This window comes from Microcebus murinus, chromosome 13 (genome assembly GCF_040939455.1).
Source record: "Microcebus murinus isolate Inina chromosome 13, M.murinus_Inina_mat1.0, whole genome shotgun sequence".
Taxonomy (NCBI): domain Eukaryota; kingdom Metazoa; phylum Chordata; class Mammalia; order Primates; family Cheirogaleidae; genus Microcebus; species Microcebus murinus.
This window is the reverse complement of record NC_134116.1, coordinates 73,485,738-73,505,010: the sequence shown is the minus strand read 5'-3', so window position 1 is coordinate 73,505,010 and position 19,273 is coordinate 73,485,738. Positions and strand designations below refer to the sequence as shown.

The following is a 19,273-nucleotide window of genomic DNA, read 5'->3' as shown; positions in this document are numbered from 1 at the left end:
TGACGCATTGTTTCTGGGTGTGTCTGTGAGGATGTTTCCAGAAGATTGATTTCACTGCAGAATTGGAAACTGCATTCAAAATGTCTATACCTGGATACAAAGATTCGAGTTCTTCAACGGGAATTATTATCTATGAAAAATCAAACAAAAGAAATGTGAAAAACTAGTGAATAAAAAATTAGAACAAGAAATGGTAAACCTTGCCACTCATAGAAATGAACATTGTAGAACGTGGTCAAGTAGAACAGTATAAATGGGAGACCGAAGAAAGAGCAAGGCAAGATATAATAGATTAAAAAAATAAAAATGTATTTTTACAGATACAGTCATCTCAAGAAAACTTAGAGCAGTTAAGAGAGAATAATATTGTTTCAATAAGAAGTCAGATAGCGTGGAATAATAGACATTGGAGACTCCAAAAAGTGAGCGGGGACGAGGTATGAAAAATACCTGTGGGTGCCAGGGACACTATGTGGGTGGCGGGTGCACTAAAAGCCCAGACCCCAGCACTACGCAATATATGCACGCAACAAAACCGCATGTGTGCCCCCTAAGTCTACAGAAATAAAGTAATAAGAAGCCAGATGGAACTCAGAATTAAAGATCTGGAATCTGAATTCTCTAAAATGAAAACTTCTCGAGAAGACTTTAATAAAACTGAACTGGAAAAATACAAGCAATTCTATTTAGAAGAATTAAAAGTTAGAAAACCATTGACAAATAAACTCAACAAACTAATGAGGGGCTTCAGAGGTTAGTACGAAATTTCTTGTGGAGAAACAGCAGACCGGATCTTCATTCAACACTCGTACTACGAGCCCAGTCCTTGTGCCGGAATCTTAATAATGGTTTAGTTCTCAACAGAAAACATATGCCAGGAGGGGCACTAGTGATCTCTCCCCCAAGTCCACAGACTTCAGATGACAGCGTGGAGAACTCCGTGCCCAAGAGGAAGCAGGAGTTGGAAAAACATAACTAGAAAACTAGAAGCTGCTGCTGCCGAATTGGAATCTGGATCCTATCTGGCTTCTCCTCTAGGATCTACTAAAGAGTCAGATCTAAATCAAGATCTAGTTCTGAAAACATCATGAGACTGTGTCCAGATTTTAAGGAAAAATCCTGTGCTCTGAAAGATAATGGAATTATATTACTGGGCTGTTTACATGAAAAAATAAAAATAAATCAGCAAGAACAGAAAAAACATTAAGGATGGGGAGAAAACTGAAACAAGTGAACCCAACTGAATTTCAGGTGAAAATATCATCACACTGAAGGAAAAACATAACTAATGTAGATAACTTCTGAAGACGGCGTTCAAATATATACCTTCATTCAGGAGTAGGAAGAGGATAAGAATTTCAGACAAATCCTGATTTTTTAGTAGGGTTTGACTTTTGAAGTGGTGTGGGTGACGCAGTTCTGAAGTTATTTTAGATCTGTTGTAGGATTGAAAAAGTGGTATTATCTGGGGCTCCAGGGCTCTTGCTGTGGAAGAGGGGAAGTTTGGACATAGTGTAGGGCAGGGCCAGGAATGGAGTGGAATTGGAGGAGTCTATAAGAACTCACAATTCCTAAAATGTGTGTGTGTGTGCCCACACATGTGCTTCCTAGGTCTTTCTGCTGCAAGAGGCTGGAAGCAGAGACATCCCAGTAGTGCTGAGAGACTGTTGCCTGGGCCATTAGTGCTGCTTTCCCCACTAAAAGGAACCAGGGCCTCTCAGAGAAACAGCTGATTCTTGGGCTGAGGCAAGGAAGGTACAAGATGCATTTGGAACATATTTTATACCAGAGAGTAAGGAAGTGCTAAAAAAAAAAAAAAAAAAAAAGAAAGAAAAAAGGAAGAAGATAGAAAAGTGCATGTCCAGAGGACACAGAAGTGGTTCCCACTGGCTAAATGTGGGATAAGTTAAGTGTCAGGGTAATTAGAGACAATAATGAATTAAGAACTATTAAAAATTAGGAAACAATGGGTTCATTTACAATAAATAGGTAAGTAAATCAAAAATTGGGGAAGAAGGGCGTTGTTATCCTCTTGCTTACAGGATAATGATGAGTTCTGACAGATAAATGTGCCAAGTCATCACTTTGTAACAATCCTAGCAAAGATTGGTTCAGGCAAGAATCATTAATATATGCGGAGTCAAGGGTTAGTTTTGATGAGGACCAGGGTATTTGCATGTGTCAAAGTATCTTCCCAGACACTCTTAGAAGTAGCAGGGGAAATGTAGTTACTGCTAAGTGAAGAAACCAGACAACAACTTGACTGGGTGATCAAAGTGAAAGTCGCCAACAAAGGACAGACGGACATTGTGCACTACAGGCAACGTGGCTTATGTAGCTCTGTGACTGGGATTGCACAACTTGGACATTATCACGAAGAAACATCAGACAAACCCAACATAAGGACCACTCTGTTGAAAAAAGCAGGGGCCTTGTCGTATTCAAAAATACTATTGTCTTGAAAGACAGAGAGAAGCCGAGGAACTGTTTCAGATTAAAGGAGATTAAAGTGATATGATAAGTGCAATCGGGGATCCTGGGCTTAGTTCTGCACTGGAGGGGAAGAAATGCTATAAAGGACATTATTGGGTCAGTTCACAAAATTGGAATGAGTGGTTAGCTTAGATATAAGCATTGTGTCAGTGTGTCCAGCTCTGGGTTATTATAATTAAGGCTACTCTGCACCTTAGTACACAAGTCTTTGTGTAGACATTTGCTTCCATTTCTTTCAGTTAAATACCTAGGAGTGGAATGGCTATAACATTTAGCAGGTATCTATTTAACTCTTTTAAGAAACTTACTGTATCAATGTTAAATTTCCTGAAGTTGCTAACTTTTCCTGTCTTAGGAAGTCAACATTGATGTATTTAGGAGAGGGGCATAATCTGTGCACATTACACTCTCAAATATTTCTAAAACGAGAAATATACATATATACACACATATACATAGATATTACATATGTACACATATGTGTGTATAGAGAGAAGAAGGAAGACAGAATGATAAAACAAATGGGGTGAATGTTAATAATTGACAAATCTGGGCAAAAGATATATGACATATTTGTCTTATTCGTGTAATTTTTCTACTTGAAATTAATTCCAAATAAATAAATGCCATAATAGGCTAGGGTGGAGCATCTTCTGGATTTTGAAGATCAGTGTTGTGCTGTCAAAATCCGCATTCAGTGTAAGATGCATTTAGGTGCCGGTTTTGGTAGCACGTGCTCTGGAGCGTTGCCGTGCTGTCTGCATTTCTGTGCCCCGGAACTGCCTGGAATGGTAACAGATTGTCAGGTGAAGTTCTTTTCCTGGGTCGAAGCCAGATCCCCCGAGATGGATCTCCAGATCTACCTGCTTTGTCCGTATTGCCCCAGTTTAGCAAACACCAAGTGTGATGGTGGGTCTCAACTCGGTCTGTGATCCTTCTGCTTTAAAAACGATATTGGGAATATGGACACGGTTGGTGTCATAAGGAAAAGAAACACAGAGATGTCAAATTCCGTTATTTTAACTTCAGAGATGTTCAAGGTTGGGAGTTGAATTGACAGTTTTCCAATATGCAGGAGGAAGAGAAATGTTATGAATGTCTCATTTCTTCCCAGGTCTAGAATTATATGTAAATTTGCCCCAGAGGGCTTCTGAGTTTTTGCAGAGCCTTTTACCAACCAGCGGCTGCAGTTTCCTTTAGACATCTTTCAAGACTATGTTCCCCACCACTGAGTGATGTCCACGTATTTACTTGTCTTCCTCTGCAGAGTTATTCACTGTATGATTTCCTGAAGACTGATTCCAAATTAGGAGCTTAGAAAGTTTAACTTAAAGTGTCCAAAACAGGATAGTGTTCGGAGATAACGTTTTCTGGTCACCCAGTCAAGTTACCAGGGAGGCCTTGACCTTCAGACAGATATAAACCTCATCGGCAGACTCGTAGACAAACCCTTGTCCCATTTTTTTCATACATTAAATTAGTTTTCTTGGCTTTCAGCTTTAGCTGTGTTAGCTGGGGTGTCGTAAGACACAGGCATGGATGGGACGGGTGACCTTTCCTTGCACTTTGTTTTCTTATCACCCATCCCTAACCCCCAAATGAAGCTCCAGAACACTGGTATTAATATTGGCCTGTGAGAAAAGATTTCCTGGTTAATATTTGGAGAAATGCCTGACATCAGATCCACTTCTGGGAGACTCACTAAGAAGCATGTTCAAGTTTATTTGACCCTTTAGAACTTTTAACCCAAGGCCATTGGCCCTGGAAGAACTTACGTTAAGGAACGCTGGTGAGTGTCGCGAGGAAAGGTGGGACTTGGTGGAAAGCTCTAGATTAGGAGGACCAGGAGGAGGACTTTATAAGGCATTTCTAAGTGGTGCAAGTCCTTAAAATATAAAAACGTAGCCTTTCTCAGCATCACCTTTGTGCCTATTTTAGAAAGTTATTCCCAGATTTTATTTTCCTGTGAAGTCTTTTGTTGCACGACTGTAGGTTGCAGCGTGTTTCTGGCCAGCTCACGGGTGTTCTCACTGCCCTTTGGAAGCTGTTTCAGGTGGCACGTGACAAAGGCGGAGGAGGGGGCCAAAAGGTATGCGGAGGTATAAACAAGTAGACACAGTGAGGGCACAGACTGGGTGGCCCTGTTGAGGGGACATTAGCACAGTTGCACCTCGTCCTCTGAGGATTTCTAGCAAAGCCTCACCGCCCAAATTCTCCTCCCCACCTTCCAGCAAAGGGCCTGACACGGACCCTCCCCCAACTCAGTTGCACCTCAAAAGCTCCCTTTTAGACCATCAGTAATTTCTAAAAAATATACCAGGTCCGTCTGAAAAGCTGTGAGGATTAGTGCCCTCGTGCGGAAACAGGATGACATCTGGGGCTCTGTAGCCGCCCCCTTCCAGTGACCTGCCACCTGCCCAGCCAGACCAGGCAGCTGTGTTCTGCAGGGACGAGTCAAGCTGGGGAGCGGGCCCCCGTTTCTCAGTTTCTCTTCTGTTTCCAGTGACGACACTGTTCGTGCATTGTTTTTTTTTTTTTTTGGTCTTTAAAAAAAAATCCATTTCTTCTCTAAGTGACTCTAAACCACTTCAGTGTAGTATCACACAGTGCAAACCGTGGGATGCCAGAGCCGCACGCGCTGCTTACTCTGAAGCTGCAGTTGAGTTAAGTGATCGTGACTCGTGTTCCCTTTGGCACCCCAGTGTCTCCCGGCTGCGGCGCCTGCTCAGCTGCTACGACGCCCGTGAGCCCGTGTTCCTGGGAGAGCGCTACGGCTACGGCCTGGGCACCGGCGGCTACAGCTACGTCACCGGCGGAGGAGGGTAACTATGGGCTCAGCCCGCTGCTGCGAGCACTTTGCGGGGAAACTTCCCTTCCCACCGCGAATGTGAGGGGTTGTGGGCCCGGGGTCCGCACTTCTGCGCCAGCGGCTGCTACCTTCACAGGAAAGCGAACGTTGCGTTAGTATTTGCTAAATATGAAGAGAACCCACAGTAAAGAGTATTTTACCCTTCGAAGAAACGATACAAAAATATATGTCTGTGAACTTGGTAGAAATGTCCCTGTAATAGCGGTTGCTTCTAGGCAGCCAACTAGTTTTGATTGTCTGTTTAAATGAAAAAAAAAAAAAAACAAATTGGTTATAGATTTTAATTTCAGAAAATAAGCCATTCGACTTTTAAATTACCCAGTGCTTAATAAATCACATTCGGGAAAAGGGTAGTGTAAAAGCTTAGACTTAGGCAATGAAGTGGTATTTCTGTAGGATTTATAGGTTTTAAATTACAGTTAAAAATCAATATTTTTAAATGAAGCATCTGCCTAATCTCTTACCAGGAAAGATTTTAATTTGATTTATATGGGTAAATCAATCAAGCAGTTAGTCTTTTGTATTACTTCTATAGTCCTAACTATTTGGGGATGTATAGGCAGAATCTTCTTATCAACTCTAGCCATTTAAATTCATTCACCAGATGTTAAATGTCTACTGTGTGCTGGGCATCTGCTAGTGTGAAATCAGTGATTATAAACTTCACAAGGGCTTAGGACCTTACATCCCTACTTTGCAGTCCGCTAGACCGGAACGGGTCTTACGGGACCTGCAGCATCTGGAGTCGTTACAGATGCTCTGGTTTGGCCTGTTCCGTGGTGAACATGACACGGTTGTGGAGGTGGCTCTCTTGTGCGAGAACCAAGCTAGAGCCGAGTGCCCTTTGTTAAGCAGTGGCTCTCGTCTACCTGAGGTCATTGGCGGCAGGAGATGGGAGTCCAGGGAGGCCTTTGAAAAGACACGGAAGAGTCAGGCCAAAGAATGTTGAAAAAAAAAAGTTCAAGCTGTTTGCAGCCTTACCTTACGGTAGCCGCATTTAGCTGTCTTGGTGCAGAGTTAGGGCTGAGTGATGATCAGGGCATGGCACCTTGTGAGCTAGGACGCTCCAGTTCTGAAAGGGGCCCTGTTATTTGTATGTGGGCTTATGTGTTTTATAACACGCTGGTGTTCATGTAGTACTTTTAATGCAGAAGTGACTTTTTGTGTGATTTCTGAAAGCAAGCTACTACTGTGTTGTCTTCCTGGTGTATTGGATTTAGCTGTTACTTCTGGGACTGGCACTCGAGGCCTTCTGCAGCCTTGCCTGGCCTTTGCTAAGCAGCATCGCCTTTTGTCGCCTCAGTTGGGTCCATTCATTCAACCAGCCTGGGGTGTGCCAGGTGCTGGGCATCCACACGCCCCCCCCCCCCACGGGAGCTCACAGGCTGCTGCCGTATTTGCACAAACATTGCATAGCTGTCACTGCTCCCTTCTCCTGCCGGTGCAAGGCCCTGCTAGACAACCATGGTGGCACCTTGAACTCCTGTGTTCAGCCTGTCCTTGCTCCTGGGTGTTTCCCACCACCTCTAACTTTCCCATCTTAAATCTCCCACCACCGCGCTGCCTCCTTCCTCCCCAGTAGAACGTCTCAAGAGCTCACCACTGTCTCCATTTCCTTAGCTCCTCACTCAGCCTGCTGCCTGAACTCTCTCCAGTGTCTCCAGTAACCTTGCCGTAGCCAAATCAGATGGGCTGTTCACGTGTTCATCTCATTCCCCTCTTAGCAGCCGGTGACACAGTTGGCAGTTCACTGACACACCCCTTTCCCTCGCTTTCCAGAGCTCCTTCCTCTCCTGGTGCATTCCCTTTCCCGTCTTTCCCATCAAACCAGCTCAGTTCCATCTCTCTCTCCCTCCAGTGTCTGTGTCCTCAGGCGTCTTCTCCGGCCTCCCTCCCCCGCTCGCTCAGCCTTCTCCCCCGGCCATCTCATCCGCGCCCCCCCCACCTCCCACCCCTGGCTCCATGCTGAGAGCACCCAGGTCTCCGTGCCGGCTTAGACTCTGTCCTGACCTCCTGGTTCCCAGATCCTCCTGCCAAGGGCCCCTCCACGCGGTGACTCACAGGCACATCGCACTTCGTCGTCTCTGACTTCAGTCCCAGTGTCCCCTCCCAGGGAAGACGGCGGCGTATGCGGGTTGCTGCCTCAGGAGTCCGTGAGTCAGCTCTCATGTGTGTCCTTCTTTTCCCACCTCCTGGAATTGACTGAGTCACTGAGTCATGTCAGTTTTGTCTCCTGGAGGTGCCTCCCATCAGTACTTCTCTCCATCTACAGCACTGTCATCTAGTCACCGTCACCTCTCGTGTGGGTTCCTGCCACAGGCTCCTCTTCTCACCGCTTCCTGTCTGACTCCACTGCACGCTGCTGTCCCCACTGTGGTCAGGCCACCTCTCCAAAAGCAGATCCGATCTTCTCTCTCCCATGCTCAAAGGCCCCCAGTGGCTTCCCATGGCCTTAATTTTCCCCAAGAGTGTGAACCCTTGCCTACTTTTTGGCATCTAAGATGAAGAGGTGATCATTCGATTTCCTCAAAGGTCAAAGTGATCTGGGATTAGGCCTCAGATTTAATCACCTCTTATTTACTTAATCATGCCCCTACCTTGGGGCTAGACTTATCTTCTGCCCCAGGCTCAGTTTGCCCTGAAAGCGGCCACAGTCTGCTGCTCCCCTAGGAAGGAGTCTTCCTCTAGAAATGCATTCAGCTAGGCTTCCTGGCATCCACCTCTTTTCAACAATTCCATAGATAAGCATGATTTTTATTTTGCTTGGATTTTTCTTTGGTATGGAAGTCTTTTCATCCTCTGATATCCTGACTGTAAGTAGGACTGCTCCCATTGCCTACAGGATGAAGTCCACACTCTGCATCAAGTTGTACAGGCTTCCCACGACCTTGGAAAAGGTTATTTTACCTTTCTGGCCCCATCCATCTATACCGTCATCTTAAAGAATTCTTGCTGAACTTATTTCAGTTTCTCAGAAGCACCACTTTTTTTTCTTACCCCAAGATATGGCAACCGCTGGTCGCTACATGGCATTATTTCGCCACCCCAACTTTGTCTGGATAATGCCTCCCCGTTCTTTTGGACTCAACATAGCTATCCTTTATTTACTCCGGGAAGCCTTCAGCCTCCTTGGAAGAGGCCCCGGTGTTCCCCGAGACAGCCACGAGCTGTTCCTCGCCGCAGATCCGGAGAGGGTGGGTGCGTCCCCCTACGGCACCTTCTGCACATGTTCCTCGTCTGCAGGCGTGTTCTGGAGCAAGCTGCAGCCTCCCGTTTCCATTTTCTTATTTTAAAAATTTGTGCACAGTATATTAAAGGAAATCAAATTATTAATCTTATAGCCTTTCAACATCTTTTTAATATTTAAAAGTTGGTGGACAGAGCAGACTCAGAGTTCTTTTTTGCCATGATGTAACTGGTAATTTTCCATTTGGGAGCAACTTCATTTGGAAAGAGCCCAACAGCATACTAATACACAGGTGTTATTAGAGTCTCATGCATAACTTCATTTATGTGAATAATTAATGTAGGACTGTTCCATGACAGTAGGCAAAGTATAAAATAATTACTAATTAAAATTTCACGCTTTTAGCTTCCTATAAAGTTAATTTTTATAGAGAGAGCTGTTCAGAATAAAAGGCCTCCTTTTCTTCCTATTCTAATAGACGCTGGCAGAAAGAAAGCTTTTTTACTGTTTTCCTGTCAGCGCACACTCCCGACGTGGGCCCTTTTCGTGGGGTCATAGGTCGAACCCTTGTGGCTGGCTGGGTACAGGAAAAGAAGGTGTGGGGCCTGGGAGGCTTCCCTGGGGGACAGCACACTTTCTAAGAGAAAGGCAAGTTGTGGAGGCTTGGCAAACTTGCAGGTTTCCTTTTTGTATAGACGACAGGAATTTCTTTCCTTCTTTGTGAAGGAAGTCCTATTTCTTTGTATCATCTTAAGGAAAGAGCTGCTTTTTCCTCCTGTCTAGTCATGGGCAGAGAGAGTGAGCCTTTTGCGCTGCTGTGTTCTTGGTGATCGTCATCAGCCTTGGGTAGATTGCACTGAGCCGGCTACGTGTGGGGCCGGTGTTTCTGAATCAGCGATTGTGTTGAAGCTCTCTGTCCTTTTCCCTTCCTGCTAGACTGATTCATGGAATGCTTCCTCCCTTGGGAAGAAGATCTTTGCAAAGGCAGCTTCATTCTCACTTGTTTGATACGTCAAACTTTTATTGAGTGCTTACTGTGTACAAGGCCCTATATTTGGCAATGGGAACATAGAATTTTAAATAGTTTTGCATTAGAGAAAATTATTTGATTGAGACTGAACTTGTGAACCATTTTAGTCCCTTCAGCCTTTTCAGCTTTTGGGCTATTCATGATATGAAAAGATTCATGTCTACCATAGGACCAGAATGGAAACCAGAAACCAATCTATATTTTAATTTTTAAAAATTTTTAACTTTACTTTTATTTCAGCATATTACAGGGGTACAAATGTTTAGGTTACATATATTGCCTGTGGCCCACCTGAGTCAGAGCTTCAGGTATGTCCATCCCCCAGACAGTGCATACCGCACCCATTAGGTGTCAATATACTGATCCCATCGTCCCCCTCCCATCTGCCTGACACCCGATGCATGTTACTGCTATATGTGCACATATTCCACATTTTATTTTTATTTTTTATTATTTTTTTTTTTTTTGAGACAGAGTCTCGCTTTGTTGTCCAGGCTAGAGTGAGTGCCGTGGCGTCAGCCTAGCTCACAGCAACCTCAAACTCCTGGGCTCCAGTGATCCTTCTGCCTCAGCCTCCCGAGTAGCTGGGACTTCAGGCATGTGCCACTATGCCCGGCTAATTTTATATATATATATCAGTTGGCCAATTAATTTCTTTCTATTTATAGTAGAGACGGGGTCTCGCTCTTGCTCAGGCTGGTTTCGAACTCCTGACCTTGAGCAATCCACCCGCCTCGGCCTCCCAAGAGCTAGGATTACAGGCGTGAGCCACAGCGCCCGGCCTTATTCCACATTTTATTAATCCACTCATGTATTGATGGGTGCACTTGGGTTGTTTCTACATCTTTGCAGTTGTGAATTGTGCTGCTGTAAACATTCTAGTGCAGATGGCTTTTTTACAGAATGTCTTTTTTCTTTTGGGTAGATGCCCAGTAATGGAATTGCTACATCAAATGGTAGTTCTACTTGTAGCTCTTTGAGATATCTCCATCTTACTTTCCATAGAGGTTGTACTAATTTTCATTCTCACCAGCAGTGGATGAGTGTTCCTATCTCTCTGCATCCATGCCAACATTTATTGTTTTGGGACTTTTTGATAAAGGCCATTGTTCTCATTGGAGTTAAGTGATATCTCACTGTGCTTTTCATTTGCATTTCCCTGATAATTAGAGACATTGAGCATTTTTAATGTTTGTTGGCCATTAGTCTATCTTCTTTTGAAAAGTTTCTGTTCATGTCCTTTGCCCACTTTTTGATAGGGTTGTCTGATTTTTTTCTTACTGATTTTCCTGAGTTATAAATAAATTCTAGTTATCAGCCCTTTATTGGATGTGTGTAACATGTGAATATTTTTTTCCATTCTGTAGGTTGTCTGTTTGCTCTCATGATAGTTTTCTTGGCTGTGCAGAAGCTTTTTTTTTTTTTTTGGAGACAGAGTCTTGCTTTGTTGCCCAGGCTAGAGTGAGTGCCATGGCATCAGCCTAGCTCACAGCAACCTCAAACTCCTGGGCTCAAGCAATCCTGCTGCCTTAGCTTCCCGAGTAGCTGGGACTACAGGCATGCACCACCATGCCTGGCTAGTTTTTTCTATATATATTAGTTGGCCAATTAATTTCTTTCTATTTATAGTAGAGACAGGGTCTCGCTCTTGCTCAGGCTGGTTTCGAACTCCTGACCTCGAGCAATCCGCCCGCCTCGGCCTCCCAGAGTGCTAGGATTACAGGCGTGAGCCACCGCGCCCGGCCTGTGCAGAAGCTTTTAAATGTGATCAGGTCCCATTCATTTATTTTTGTTGTTGCTATGATTGCTTTTGAGGCCTTCTTCATAAATTCTTTCCCTAAGCCGCTGTCTATAAGAATTATTCCAACCTATATTTTAAAAAGAAGAGAATGTATCATGGGAACTTGGTACCAAAGTATTGGAAAGGGCTGGAAGACTAAAGAGCAGGGTGGTTTCGCCCAGAGACCACCGGGACAGAAACAGACAGCCTCCCCCCATGCTGGGCCGCTTGTCAGATGAGACCAGGTCTCAGCTGGCTGCGGAGGCTAGAAAAGTTTGTTGTGAAGTTTCTAGCCTCCCGCAGTGCCGAGGGGCACACAGAGAGGCTGGAACAGGCCAGAGTTCCAACAGCAGGTGCCTGGCAGGCCGAATGGTGCCGTGACACTGCTGGAGACAAAAGTCCCGCGCTCACACGCTCGCCTGCTCCTGCTCTCGCTCTCCTTCTGTCGCGGTTGCCCCGAGGAGGCGCCTGCGAACTGGAATCGCCTGCACAATGGAATGGCTTTCATTTAGGTTTGATCTCCCGGTCAGTCTGACATGCACGAGTAGGATGCCCGGGATTGCAGGGCCCGTCTCCCTGATGGGGATGTTGGCAGACTTTGTTATTGGTCTCATTGAGGGTTTTGAAACGAAAGAACTATTCTCGGGTTTCCAGATTTCGTATTAGAAAAAGAACATTGCATAGTATTGGTTTGTAAGAAATGTATGTAAAAAATAGGTGGGTAAACATCTCTTAAAACTGAGATTTGTCGAAGGATACAAAATTACAACTAGATAGGAGGAATGAGTTCTACTCTTATACCACTGCAGGGTAACTATAGTTAACAATAATAAATAGTTGCAATTCGCCACAAGGAGGCTATTGGATGTTCCCAACACAAATGATAAACGTTGGAGATGATAGATATGCTGATCACCCTGATCTGATCACTTGTGCATTCTATATATTGAAACATCACCATGTACCCCGTGAATATGGACAATTGTCAACTAAAAAATTAATTTTAAAAATTCCATACATTAAACAAAGGGATTTTACCTCCCTAGAAAGCACAAAAATATTTTCTCCAGAGTAACTATCGAATATAAAAGACGACTGCCGCCAGCATCTTTCAGCTTTGCCAGATGCGCGGCCTCTGAACGTAGTTCTTTGCTCATGTCTGCGGGCCGGCGGGCTGCCCTGGCTAACCCCTCTCTCTGCCCGCTCCGGCCCCCGCCAGGATGGTCTTCAGCAGAGACGCCGTCAGGAGGCTGCTCGCCAGCTGCTGCCGATGCTACAGCAATGACGCTCCCGACGACATGGTCCTGGGCATGTGCTTCAGCGGGCTGGGGGTGCCCGTGACTCACAGCCCTCTCTTCCACCAGGTGAGGGCGGTCTGACGCCTGCCTCCCAGGGTTGGGGCATGCTCTTCTCCTTCTCGCTTAAGGACTCTCCTCCTTTCTCTTCACACCTTCTGGAACAGTCCTGACAACTGTGTTGGCAGCTCCTGGGCGGCGGCACCCTTGGCAGGCCTCTCCCCTCCCTGACCTGCACGGGCACCACGCACGTCGCAAAGAGGGCGGGCAAAACGCCTGCAAACCAAACGGCGTCTGGCCAGTAGTAGCCTTGCACGTAGGGCCGGTGAAAAGCTGCTCTGTTTTTTTTTTTTTTTTAATTATTATTTTCAGTTAAAAAAAATTGACATTTAAAAATTATTGCATGCTGTCTAGGAATAGAAAGGACTGACCTAGTATTGTCCTACTGATCACCGAGTGTGTGTAATTCTGCACCATCCTCGGTTTTTAATACTGTACATCTGGCAGTCTTTCTACTGGGCTTTCCCCCCTCTGGTTGCTATTAAACCGAGAGGCTAAAAATCTATTAAATTTCAACATAGTATCTCAATCAGCATATGTCCTGGGGGTTATGGGAGAGGAGAGATAAGATGATATTTACTAGGAATGGCTACTATTTATAGCCTCACCATACTGCAGTTTGGGGATTAGAGAAGGAAATCCTTCTGCATTATTTTTAGTATTTTTTAAGAACCAGGTCAGTGAATTTTCTTCTAAGAATCATAGCAGATATACACAAACTAAAAATAACCATAGACCAATTCCCCTCCAATGTCTTCCTTCAAGAAATGTAAAGCTTTTCAAATTTGAAATGTATAAATGCATGTGTAACTTAAAGGCCCTCTGTTATATGGAAAACAGTCTTCATGCTTTATTTAGTGACCGGTGGCAAACGCTACCTCATAGCAATAGAGAGGCTTTAGCCTGACAGAAACGGCGCTATAGAAAGCAACTTGAACAAGGCAGAGGACAAGAGAACAACTTGAACTTGCCGCGTCAGGAAAGGCAGAACCCGTTTCTATGTCCTGGAGACCGTAGGGGAGGATAAAAATAGACCTTTAATACAAAGAAATGTATGAGAAACCTCCTTCCTGGTACCAGTTGGAAGGCACTTAATCTGTCCTTTAAAACTGCGGTGCCCAGGCCCCAGGGTGTGGTCTGGTGCCAGCTCGGGGCCTGTTGTCGTCTGTTGTCATCGGGACCGGCCTGCACAGCAGGAGGTGAGCGGCAGGCGAGCGCGGGAAGCTTCATCAGTATTTACGGCCACTCCCCATCTGTCACAGCGCTGCCTGAGCCCCGCCTCCTGTCAGATCAGCAGCAGCATTGGATTCTCATAGGGGCATGAACCCTACTGTAAACTGCACATGTGAGGGATCTGGGTTGCGGCTCCTCATAGAGAATCTACTGCCTGGTGATCTGGGGTGCAGCTGAGGCGGTGATGCCAGCGCTGGGGAGCGGCTGCAAATGCAGATTATCATCAGCAGAGAGGTCTGACTGCACAGGTACCGTAGTAAGTCAGTTGCTTGCAGATGCATATCAAAACCCTACCAGTGAGTGGCAAGTGACAGTGTAATAATAATAATAATGATAATAGAAATAAAGTGCACAATAAATGTAATACACTTGAATCATCCTGAAGCCATTCACACCCCCTGCTTTGGTCTGTGGAAAAATTGTCTTCCATGGAACCGGTCCCTGGTGCCAAAAAGGTTGGGGACCGCTGCTTTAAAACTTTGAGAGCTCTTACCCATTTTAAGCCCATGTGTTGTGTTAGGATGACTGAGAAAAGCAGGTTCTTCTCTGCCATTCCCTCTCTTGTTCTGTCTCATGGTGTTTCACTCATTAAAAAAAAATAATTAAAACTGTGGGTATATAAGGGAAATAATTTATCAAGGTGAGTGTGACAGGTTTTAGCTTTTTATAGCAGCCTTTTTCACTAAGGGAAGAATACATTAGTAAATAAAATGATAAGGAGAAAAGAAAGAAGGAAAGTCATCTAATCCTTAAGTAAAAGTCCTTTGAAGGTAATCAAAAATTAAAAAGTTTGCTGTTTCCCATACTTTAGAACTCTTGATTTCTCTACTTCACATAAATTTAAAACCCTTCCAATATCATAAAATGTTTAAAACCTATCCTCCCCAACAGATAGTGCTTTATCTTCTATTTTTAAGCCTCTTTGAGAGAGTTTGCTATGATTTGGACAGTATTTTCCATTTGTAACATTTAAACGCTGATCCAAACGGTGTATTCGGTCATATTGACAAAGAAATATGAGACAAAGGGATAAACTTTAAGGTTCCTGATGATTGGAGATAGTAGAGTGGGCATTTGGAAACAGTCTCAGATACAAAGCTGCCTGAGCCACATTCTGCCTATTTTTAGTCAGAGAAGGTCATTGTCAGTTCATAGATTTAGAAGTGGACTCCAGGGGCTGCCTAGCACTTCCCTTTGTTAGAAGCAGAGTATCTAGAGCACCTGATTTTCTGTTCTTCCAGAATTAAGCACCACTAATGGATACGGCAGCGTATAGTGGCTGGTACGTGCCCAACTCTGGAACTTTGCCAAGAAGTTTTAGCCCACCGTGATGCTGGGTGAACCGTGTAGGGTGCAAGTCATTTCCCAATACAGCTGGCAAATGATTTGTCTAAGGGAATACAACTTGAATCTCCATTTGTTGCTCTGTCCAGTGTGCTCTAATTTTTACAGATAAGAGGTTTCAATTTTGCCCGACGTGTGTCTGTCTGGCGCAGTATGGGCCACCTCCCTCTTCCTGCACACAGCTGCCCGACACGCTCAGCGTCTGCCCCTGCAGTCCTTCCCCACCCCTGATCCCGCCTGCTCGGGATTTCCTTTTGGCATTTTGGACACAGATGCGTGATTATGAGAATCCGTATGGACTTCTTGGTGTTAACAGAGATCTCGTTGAATGTATTTCACTTTTCTGGTTCTGTTAACACGTTTCCATGGCTTTATTTATAAAAAAATGACTGGCACATTCTAATGCTTATTAATAAGCCAGCTCTTTACATGCGTACGTGGGCTCCCTGAAATGTGGTTAATCACTTCTGGAATCTGCATCAACAGAGGGATAGATGTTAAGGATTTATTTATTTTTCCTGTTAGATGCATTTGTATCTCCAATAGTTCATTTTCAAATGTGAAAAACACAGATTTGTTTCCATTGCTTTTATGGTCATCTCCCCTTATCCATGGGAGATAAAGTCTAAGACCCCCAGTGGATTCCTGAAACCCTGAGTAGTACCAAACCTTCCACATGTAATGTTTTTTCCTATACATACATACCTACGATTGAGTTTGATTTAGAAAGTAGGCACAGTAAGAGATTAACAACAATAACTAATAATATAGAACAACTATAGCAATATGCCAACATATAACAATTTTTCTGTTTTTGTGTGGAAGTCATAATAGTAACTTAAATGACTTACCAAGTAAAGCTTTTTGCATTTGTTGTGGTTGAGGAATCTGCCAGAGGCAAGATCATGGGACATAGAAGCAAAAAGTAATGTATTTGGTATATTGAGGTAAGCAAAGAACCTTGAGTTAGAGGGAAGACAGTTGAAAATATTTTCCTTTTTGCTTTTAGATTCCCGTAACCAACATCAAATCGTGAAAAAAAAAACAAAACCCAGCCATTTTATGAATTCAAATGCTCCTCTGCAGCAAAACTATTGTCAATCAACAAGAAAGCATAACTGTGTTCTTCTTCCTGCAGGCCCGGCCAGTGGATTACCCTAAGGACTACCTTTCTCATCAAGTTCCCATATCGTTCCACAAACACTGGAACATCGACCCAGTGAAGGTGTATTTCACATGGTTGGCTCCCAGCAAGGAAGACAGAGCCGGGCAGGAGACGCAAAAGAGTTTTAGAGAAGAGTTATAAACCACGGTGGCCTCTGAGCACGGTTTGGGCAGGAAACAGAGCTGGAGACTGCGGCATCGTCCACTGTGCTGTGCTCATGCTGCTCGTGTGGCCATGTGGCATCGGACGCTTCCTGACTTGAGGTGGAAATTATGTTTATGGTATGTTTTGATGGAGGAAGAAAAGGAGTCAAGGGGAAATAGTTTTTTTTTTTTTTTTTTTCAGGGAAAAATCACTTGCTTTTGACTTATGCAGTTGTTGTCACACATAGTGATTACTGTGCATATTCCAAGCTGTGATACAGCAGCATTCTAACTCTCACAGGAAAATAAATGGTGCCAGAAGTCCTTCTCCTGTTTGCTTGCTTTTTTTTATTTTGGCATATTATAGGGGTACAGATTTTAAGGTTTCAATAAATGCCCATTTCCCCCCTCCCCCCACAAGTCTGAGTCTCCAGCACTACCATCCCCCAGATGGTGCACATCTCACTCATTATGTATGTATATACCCGCCCCCCTCCCCCCTCCCACCTGCCCAATACCCTATTACTGTAGTACCTATGTGTCCACTTAGGTGCTGCTCAGTTAATACCAATTTGCTGGTGAGTATATATGGTGCTTGTTTTTCCATTCTTGGGAAACTTCACTTAATAGTATGGGTTCCAGCTCTAACCAGGAAAATACAAGATGTGCTATATCACTGTTGTATCTTAGAGCTGAATAGTCCTCCATGGTATACATATACCACATTTTATTAATCCATTCTTGGATTGATAGACGCTTGGGCTGTTTCCACAGCCTTGCGATTATGAATTGTGCTGCTATAAACATTCGAGTGCAGGTGTCTTATTTGTAGAGTGTCATTGGATCTTTTGGGTAGATGCCCAGTAATGGGATTACTGGATCAAATGGTAGATTCACTTGTATCGCTTTAAGGTATCTCCATATTGCTTTCCACAGAGGGTGAACTAGTTTGCACTCCCACCAGCAGTGTAGGAGTGTTCCTCTCTCTCCGCATCCACGCCAGCATTTATTGTTTGGAGACTGTTTGATAAAGGCCATTCTCACTGGAGTTAAGTGATATCTCATTGTGGTTTTGATTTGCATTTCCCTGATGATTACAGATGTTGAGCATTTTTTCATATGTTTGTTGGCCATTCTTCTGTCTTCCTTAGAAAAGTTTCTGTTCAAGTCCTTTGCCCACTTTTTAATAGGGTTATTTGATTTTTTCTTGCTGATTTTGGTGAGTTCTAAGTATATTCTAGTTATCAGTCCCTTATTGGATGCGTAGGATGCAAAAATTTTCTCCCATTCTGTAGGTTGTCTGTTTACTTTCATGACTGTTTCTTTGGCTGTGCAGAAGCTTTGTAGTTTGATCATGTCCCATTTATTTATTTTTGTTGCTGCTGTGATTGCCTTTGGGGACTTCTTCATAAACTCTTTGCCTAGGCCAGTGTCTAGGAGAGTGTTTCCAACTTTTTCCTCTAGAATTCTAATAGTTTCATATTTTAGGTTTAAGTCTGTTATCCAGTGTGAGTTGGTTTTTGTGAGAGGTGAAAGGTGTGGGTCCTGTTTTAGCCTTCTACAGGTGGCTATCCAGTTTTCCCAGCACCATTTATTGAAAAGGGATTCTTTTCCCCAGCGTATGTTTTTGTCTGCTTTGTCAAAGATTAGATGGCTATATGAGGATGGTTTTATATCAGAATTCTCACACCTGTTCCACTGGTCAATATTTCTATTTTTGTGCCAATACCAGATTGATTTAATTACTACAGCTTTGTAGTATAGTTTGATATCTGGCATATTAATGCCTCCCATTTTGTTTTTGTTGCCTAGAATTGCTTTTGATATTCGGGGTCTTCTTTGGTTCCATACGAAGCGTAAAATTATTTTTCCTATATCTGTGAAGAATGCTGATGGGATTTTAATAGGTATTGCATTGAAACTGTAGATCAGTTTGGGTAGTATAGACATTTTAATGATGTTGAGTGTGCAGATCCACGAGCATGGTATGGATTTCCATCTGTTTACATCCTCTGCTATTTCCTTCCTCAGTGTTTCATAGTTCTCCCTGTAGAGGTCTTTTACCTCCTTGGTTAAGTATATTCCTAGGTACTTTAATTTCTTTGTTGCTATTGTGAAGGGAATTGAGTCTTTGATTTGGTTCTCAATTAAATTGTTATTGGTGTATATGAATGCCTCTGATTTCTGTGTATTGATTTTGTATCCTGAGACTTTACTAAATTCATTCATCAGTTCAGGAGTTTCTTGGTTGAATCTTTGGGGTTTTCTAGATATAATATCATATTATCAGCAAACAGTGAAAGTTTGATCTCTTCTGCCCCTATTTGGATACCTTTAATTCCACTTTCCTGTCTGATTGCTGTAGCCAGGACTTCCAGCACTATGTTGAACAGAAGTGGAGATAGTGGGCAGCCTTGTCTGGTTCCAGTTCTAAGTGGGAATGCTTTCAATTTTTCCCCATTGAGTATGATGTTGGCTATGGGTCTGTCATATATGGCTTGTATCATTTTTAGGTATGTCCCTTCTATGCCTATTTTCTTAAGTGTTCGTATCATGAAAGGGTGTTGAATTTTGTCCAAAGCTTTTTCTGCATCTATTGAAAGAATCATGTGGTCTTTGTTTTTGCTTCTGTTTATGTGGCGAATTGCATTTATAGATTTACGTATGTTGAACC

The 19,273-nt window shown here is 43.6% G+C and overlaps 1 protein-coding gene across 2 annotated transcripts in view; it reads left to right on the top strand.

Moving 5' to 3' along the window:
• Positions 1-16,923, top strand: part of B3GLCT (beta 3-glucosyltransferase) — a 95,230-nt gene extending 78,307 nt beyond the window's left edge. For both annotated transcript variants that reach the window (XM_020290449.2, XM_020290450.2), the window contains exons 13-15: positions 5,196-5,315; positions 12,579-12,723; positions 16,430-16,923. In XM_020290449.2, the coding sequence (XP_020146038.2) occupies positions 5,196-5,315; positions 12,579-12,723; positions 16,430-16,597 (433 nt within the window). In that variant the 3' untranslated portion in view covers positions 16,598-16,923. The remainder of the gene's footprint in view (positions 1-5,195; positions 5,316-12,578; positions 12,724-16,429) is intronic.
• Positions 16,924-19,273: the final 2,350 nt, after the last annotated feature.